Here is a 7,783-nt window from a genome sequence, read left to right as displayed (position 1 = left end):
AATATGAGGCTAATAAGCATATAGTTTTAACATAAACAAGATCTAGAGATAGGATCATCAAGTTTAGAACTTTATACCTCAAAATGAAACTTGGAGGTGAGGTGTTCCTTGATCTATGAGGCCTTGATCTTCCAAGTTGGTGCCTCTATCTTCTCCTTGCTTCAAAGGCACCACAAAGATACAGTTTTAGGCTCAAAGGAACACACATAAGAGATTAGGGTTGCAATGGAGGCTGGTGAGGGAGTGAGCATTTAAGATTTAATGATGTTTATATAGGGTCCAAACCCTAAAAATTAGGATTTGAAGATCTCGCACGTAAGCCCAACATATGTGACCTCGGGCTAGAATTACAAAAATGCCACTATGGGCCATTTTGCAAGCTTTCTCATACATAAGGGCTAAAATGCAATAGCTCTTCATACTTAGGGTTAAAATTGAAAATACCTCATCATCAAAATGTTACTTGGATCCATATCAATACATAAAAAGAGAAGAATTTATGTAGATATGAGAGAAGCCGATATTATTGATGAACGAGAAGTGATTCGTACAAAACAATAACGAGGCGAAGTGGTGAAACCATGCATGACATGTTTAAGGCCATATAAGGATCATTACAGGTCGACATACATGGTTAAGAAATCTCAGGTCTCTAAAACCATGTGGTTTTTGCATGTAGACCATTTATTGAAGGTGCTCATGAAGAAATAAGTTATTCATATTAAGTTGGTGAACCGACCTGTGATAAGAGACAACAAGATAGAACCATATGAATGGTGAATGGTTTTACAGTGGGACTAAATGTCTCATCAATTAAATTATTGGACTTTGACTCTTGTCATTATCCATAAAATGATCTTTATATCAGGAAAAAGAGCCATTCATATTGTTTCTTTTTAAATAACCAAATGGAGTTAACAATATTTTCCTTATCAGCCGAGGAGAAAACATCGAAGAATTTTTATTAGTAATAAATACATTAAACCCATATTTCATTGCATTAAACAAGTTAGAATCTTTAACAACTTAGACATAATTAATGGGAACTATAGATGAGAAATCAAAATGAACGTTGAGTCTTTGAATGAATTCGATTATATCAAGCTTAGGGGTAGTCATAGGATGAAAGAATGTGGTTTGAGGATCACCCAAGGGGTTGTTAGATTGATTGGGAGATAATGGGACAACCAAGTTCGAGCTATTAAGAGGAGGTCTAGCACTAACCGAAGTGGCTGTAGGAGACCTGTGTATTACTGGAGGCGGAACAGAGGCTACTACGAAGAAACCTCGGTAATGGGGACATTTTGAGGCAAAGGGTACAAATGGAGGGCGGAGAAAGTGAAAAGACCAAGGAATGGATCATTAAGGTCCTCAACAAACATGTATGAGTGAGGGGTAATGACTATCATGGAACCAAACAGGAAGATAGATTCATCAAAAATCACATGTAGTGAGATGATTATCTTGTTTTTTTTGTTTCGAATTTTCAAAAAAATTAGGGGTTTTAATCAATAAAATCAAGGAAGAAATTAAGTTTTGAATGGAATATCAACGTTGAAGCTTTGAACAGAACCCAAACTTTAATGCTTTGAATTAAATCAACCTATTCCTTTTCGATTGGCGAATAATGATGAAAATTTCAACGAAGATGATGCTTTTTTCATGAAGTTTTCTTGGTAAATCACATCTTTTGTAAACTACGAAGATATTCAGATTTTAGATGCATATCCACATTATGTCAGTTTAATTTGTTATTGGTCATCAGTGATAGCCACTAGAGAAGATGAATGAAGTGGAATAGGACATGAAGGGATGGTGGTCATTTACCAAAATAAGAATATAAATTTTTTGAATAGATTAGAAGACTTTAGTTTAAATCTTCGTCAAAAAGAAGAAACTCAAACCTTTTTAGGTTTGTGGTTTTCTAAAAAATAAACAGTCTACAAATACTAATGTCTATTGGGTTAATCAGATTTATGAGTGCATTGTTATTTTGGGAAAACTCTTTTTATTTGAAGTATTTGATTTATATTAGGAAGTTGTCTGCTTGCTTAACAAATATTACTTATTGGTTTAGGTTACTGCTTTCATTAGTATAAATAATGGTATGTATTCCTTAGTTTAGATAGAGATTTATAGCAATACAATCATTTGCCACAGTTTTTCTTATTTCTCCTTTGTTTGGTCTTGGGCATTAAGGTATTACCAGTTTAATACCTTACAATGTGTGTTCATGGTCTACAACTCCCAGATAAAATAAACAAAAAATCTTATAAAAAACAAATACCACCTTATTTCCATGTAAAATTTTAAAACCATAAAACTAGGATGTAGCGTTTTACAAAGTTGTCTTAAAATTGCTAATTTTTGAAACCAGAAGGATCATTCGCCAAATTTTGTCTTATTAACACTTTTTTCAAGTTCTTTCTGTTGGTTTAAATAGTCAACCCCCAATTCTCTTCAGAACCAAGATTTCTCGACTCCTTTACCTTTTCTCTTGATCTCGTCTAAGTTTTGGCTCTGGTAAATCTTCTTATATTCAACGAAAGCTACTTTTTTGTTTTATGCTTCGTATGTCTATGTATTACTGTTGATCCTTTAATTTACAAATGATTTAGGGTTTTAACTTTTATGAAGCAATTTCCTTTCGTATTTGATTCCTTTTGTTCCGACTAATTTTATAAAATGAAAACCATGGAACTCGCTTAGCATCTGTTGATGTTCATTTACTTCAGCTGTTGCTAATTTAAGTTACTGAAATCTCTACTTCTTTTCCATTTTCATGTTAAAATCCGACGTAATTAAGTATTTTGAAGTTTCAATTTGTTTTGTTTTTCAGGGATTTAGGTTATATGGTTTTGAATAGATGGTCATGGATGGGCGATTGAAGGTGGAATACGGTTCATTGAATTTGAATGCAATGAAACGCAACGAATATGCTTCAATTCTATCGGATCAGAATTTTCTAAACGCAATGAATCTCAACGAGTCATCTATAGATTGGAACTCCATTACAAGCTTACCTGATTCAGCCGCTAGTAATCATATCCTTCCATCTTCCTTGAACGATAAAGGAGATCATCATGAAGATCTCGATTTCAGTGACTTAGTTCTCAAGTACATAAACCAGATGCTTATGGAAGAAGATATAGAAGAGAAGAACTGCATGCTTCAAAAATCCGCTGCTCTTCACGCCACAGAGAAATCTTTCTATGATGCTCTTATGAAAAAAGAACTTCCGTATGATAAATATGCTACATCAGAATCCATCACTTACATTAATGGTAGAGATCTTAGTTGTGATGTTACCGATTCTCCTCTTTTACCTAATCCTCTGATCGATTTTGATTCACAGTCTAGATTCCATCCCTCAGTAAGCAGTACTAGTAATGTCGTGGATTCACCTGTGAGTATTCTAAGTTTTCCCGATACAGTCAAAGTAGAGATCAAACATGAAATCAATTCCATTCCAGATGAATCAAGAGGAAAGAAGAATCATCATTCCAAAGATCATTCAGATGATGAAAGAACTTCCAAGCAATCTGCAGTTTATGCTGAACCAACTGTTAGATCAAAGATGTTTGATGAAATCCTACTATATGGTGGTGGAAACAAAACTCATCCTTTCAAAAGTCAACCAAAGGAATCAAAACCGGTCAAATCCCGTGGTAAGAAACAAGGTAGTAAAAAAGAAGTAGTAGATTTAAGAACACTTTTAACCCTCTGTGCACAATCCGTTTCCACAAATGATCAAATTGGTGTAACCGATTTACTAAAGAAAATAAGACAACACGCATCACCAACAGGAGACGGAATGCAAAGATTAGCCCATTACTTTTCCATCGGTCTCGAAGCAAGAATGGCTGGCTCCGGAACCGGAATCTACAATTCCCTCATCTCCAAACCCACATCAGCAATCGACATCTTAAAAGCTTACCATTTATTCCTTGGAATCCTCCCCTTCACTAAACTCTCACATTTCGTTTCCAACAAAACCATCATCCAAACATCCCAAAACAAAACAAAACTCCATATCATAGATTTCGGAATCTTTTACGGATTTCAATGGCCTTCTGTAATCCAAAGTCTCTCGTCTAGACCGGGTGGCCCACCGGAATTGCGCATCACCGGAATCGATTTCCCCTGTCCCGGATTCCGACCTTCACAACGGGTCGAAGAAACCGGGTCTCGGTTATCCAATTACGCGGAAACGTTTGGTGTAAAGTTCAAATTCAAAGCCATAGCTCAAAAATGGGAAACAATTACACTCCAAGATCTTGAACTTGATAGTGAAGAAACCCTAATTGTGAATTGTCCTTACAGGTTAAGAAACTTACTTGATGAGACAGTAATGGCGGATAATGATAGCCCGAGGAATAAGGTTTTGAAACTAATTAAAGAAACGAATCCACAAATCTTTATACAGGGGATTGTGAATGGTTCATATAACGCGCCTTTTTTCGTGACAAGATTTAGAGAGGCTTTGTTTTTCTTTTCATCTTTGTTTGATTTGCTTGAGGCGAATGTGGGGCGTGAGGTTGAAGAAAGGATGTTGATTGAGAGGACAATTTGGGGACGTGAAGCCATGAATGTGATTGCGTGTGAAGGTGGTGAAAGGATTGAGAGACCCGAGACTTATAAACAATGGCAGGTGAGGAATCAACGGATAGGGTTTCGCCAGGTGGCGTTTGATCGGGAGATTTTGGAGGTAGCTAAAGAGAAGACGAGGTTGTTGGGGTATCATAAAGATTTTGTGATTGATGAAGATGGTGGTTGGATGTTGCAGGGGTGGAAAGGAAGGATTTTGTATGCGATTTCTTGTTGGAAACCATGTTGATTATTGAATATGAATATGAATATGAATATGAACATGAACATGAACATGAAGAAGGGAAAGATGGTAGGTTGTAGTTGTTTAGAATGGAGTTAAAGTGACATTTGGAGTAATGAATAATTAATGTAATAGTGCCAAACGTAATGTACAAACTCGTATTTCAGAATAATTAATGAACAAGATTCCGATGTGTTATAGCATTTAATAAGCAATATATAACAATAGCTACAACAAACGAATTGTTGGAGAAATAGTTTCCAACACGATCTGATGTATATTTCAGAATTTATTTTTCATAACCAAATATTTGAAACTAATTTTTCAGAGAAAATGAGTTCGAAACTAACCACTTTTCAAACACGGTTATTTCCAAAAAAAAAAATTAAAAATTGGGCAACTTTCTTATATGTATTTATGGAATGTTATCATTTTTTATTATTATTTTAGATTATTTTAAAATGTGTTTGAAATATAATTGGTCTGGTTAATATCGGTTCTTAACAAAGTTCGGTTAAAAAACGGTTTTACAAAAATCTGATTTTGTCTGAACTGGTTTCGGTTATAATCAAGATTTTATGAAGTGAAATTATATTAAAAAACTAGTTTGGTTCATAGTTTTTTTTTAAAAAAAAAAAAACCAGTTTTTATTTTTTTAAAAAGCTATATCAAAATGACAATTAATCACACAACCAACATAACATTGGTATTTCTACAACATGTGACGAATGATATTCTACCAAATGACACCAAAACATGATATATAACTTATTTCACATAAGATTAAGATGTTATGAAGGTCTACGACTTAATCGTTGGTTGCCATTAAGTCCCAAGTATTTAATGACACACAAGGAGGTCAAAAATCCACCAAGAGCTAAATAGACACCAATGGAAGTACGATTCACAAGATAAAGTAAATAATTGATAAATTATAACAAGTTAAGCTAGAAAAAACTATCATACCATCAAAGGAAACACAAAATTCGGTAACCATGGAAACTAGGATAGAAAATCCTCAAAACAACTCCATGGAAGCTTGAATTTCTACAAATTCAAAGCCATAACTCAACATGGGAAACAATTGATAGTGAAGTACCCTAATTGTGAATTATCGTTTTAGAAACTTACTTGATGAGACAACAATGGCAGATAATGATAGCCCTAGGAATAAAGTTTTGAAACTTCAAACTTATTAAGGAAGAGAGTCCACAAACCTTTATACATGTGATTGTGAATGGTTCATATAATACGCCTTTTTTGTGACTAGATTTAGAGAGCATTTGTTTTTCTTTTCATCATTGTTTGATTTGCTTGAAGCGAATGTGGGAGACATGCGGTTGAAGAAAGGAGGTTGATCGAAAGGACAATTTGGGGACGTGAAGCAATGAATGTGATTGCGTGTGAAGGTGGTCAGAGGATTGAAAGACTAAATATTATCCTTGTAACTTATTACGACACTTCCTTTGTGCTAACGAACTTGCTATATATTATTCGGCAACATATTAAGTGCATGACATGATATCATTCACAACTTTTGAAATTCGATTATTTGATGAGTCCTCTCCTAATTCGACGTCTTCATTTTCTAACATTAAAAAAAAAAAAAAAAAAAAAAAAAAAAAACATTCAACATATATGTGATAAAATAAAAGCGCCAAAAAGTCCTGAGTCCCCACATTCGAATGTCACCATCTTCTCCTGAACCTTCCATCACCCCGACACTGTACACCGACTCAGCAGATCAACACGGTTTCTGATTCCAGCTAGGATCCACGTCACCCTGATCCCGCGTATTTCAGTGTCAAAATTACAGCTTCCGGAAGAAGTTAGCGTTCATATAAATATATAATCATATCATATGTGATATGTTCCGAATTCCCACCCCATTGAAACTCGCCACCAAATTACTCTCTCAAACAAAAATCAGAACCCATTGATTTCGATTTAATGGAGGTAGACGGTGGTTATTTGTCGACTGAGGATGGTTGTCGGACGCCGAAACAAAGTGGGTGTAGGATTCCGGCGACATGCCCACCAGCGCCGAGGAAGAAACAGGCATATTCGAAGCAGCGGAACCCACCAGAAAATGGATATTTTCAGCCACCTGATCTCGAGATTCTGTTTGCGATGCCACCCACACCCATACGAGAAGCTTGCATTTGATAATTATGATAGTAATTATATGTAGTTGTTTGTTAAATTCCCATGTTACTTGTCAATTTGTTCTTGTTTGAACTGATTTCTTGTAATTAATTCTTCATGATTTAGTAAATGTAAAAAGATTGAGGAATTGCTCATCTTTTCTTTTTATTAGATTATAGAATATGTTGCATATTCTTTTTGAACAGCGTATCCCAAATTTATGTTAACGATTGGTGGTGGTTCAGTTATGGTTGAAGTATTGAACCCTTGGTAAAATGGTGGAGCGAGAAGGATTTACGTATTGTAGTATTTCACTATTTTGTAAGACATTTTCATGAATGATTTGTTATGAAAGTTATAAATAAAATCAATTCTTGGAGTTCACAGCCAGGCCCAGGCTTTTCACATAAGCCCAATTTGTCATACTTAGGCCCAATAAGTTAACTAGTTACGTTAGATTATGTGGCCATCAAGAACGGACACCGTCCTATGTAGGGTTTAGTATCATTTATTTTTCTTCATAACCATATATATATATATATATATATATATATATATATATATATATATATATATATATATATATATATATATATATATATATATATATATATATATATATATATATATATATATATATATATATATATATACTTAGTACTAACTTGTTTCACTACCAACATATTTGCTTGACATAAATAAAGTTATATATCAATTTTTTCCTAATTTTTAATTGTAATAGTTAAAACTAGCAACGACTTGAGAATTATAAAAGATCCATATGATTTAATTTTCTAAACTAATTAA

The 7,783-nt window shown here is 34.1% G+C and overlaps 1 protein-coding gene across 1 annotated transcript; it reads left to right on the top strand.

The window, feature by feature from the left end:
- Positions 1–2,369: 2,369 nt before the first annotated feature.
- LOC111893308 (scarecrow-like protein 9) lies at positions 2,370–5,024 on the top strand. The gene is made up of 2 exons (XM_023889368.3): positions 2,370–2,523; positions 2,840–5,024. The coding sequence occupies exon 2, from the start codon at positions 2,867–2,869 to the stop codon at positions 4,835–4,837; it is 1,971 nt and encodes a 656-aa protein (XP_023745136.1). The 5' UTR covers positions 2,370–2,523; positions 2,840–2,866; the 3' UTR covers positions 4,838–5,024.
- Positions 5,025–7,783: the final 2,759 nt, after the last annotated feature.

Source organism: Lactuca sativa, chromosome 8 (genome assembly GCF_002870075.4).
Source record: "Lactuca sativa cultivar Salinas chromosome 8, Lsat_Salinas_v11, whole genome shotgun sequence".
Classification (NCBI taxonomy): Eukaryota; Viridiplantae; Streptophyta; class Magnoliopsida; order Asterales; family Asteraceae; genus Lactuca; species Lactuca sativa.
Note: the sequence above shows the minus strand (reverse complement) of the source record. Positions and strands in the feature narration are given on the sequence as shown.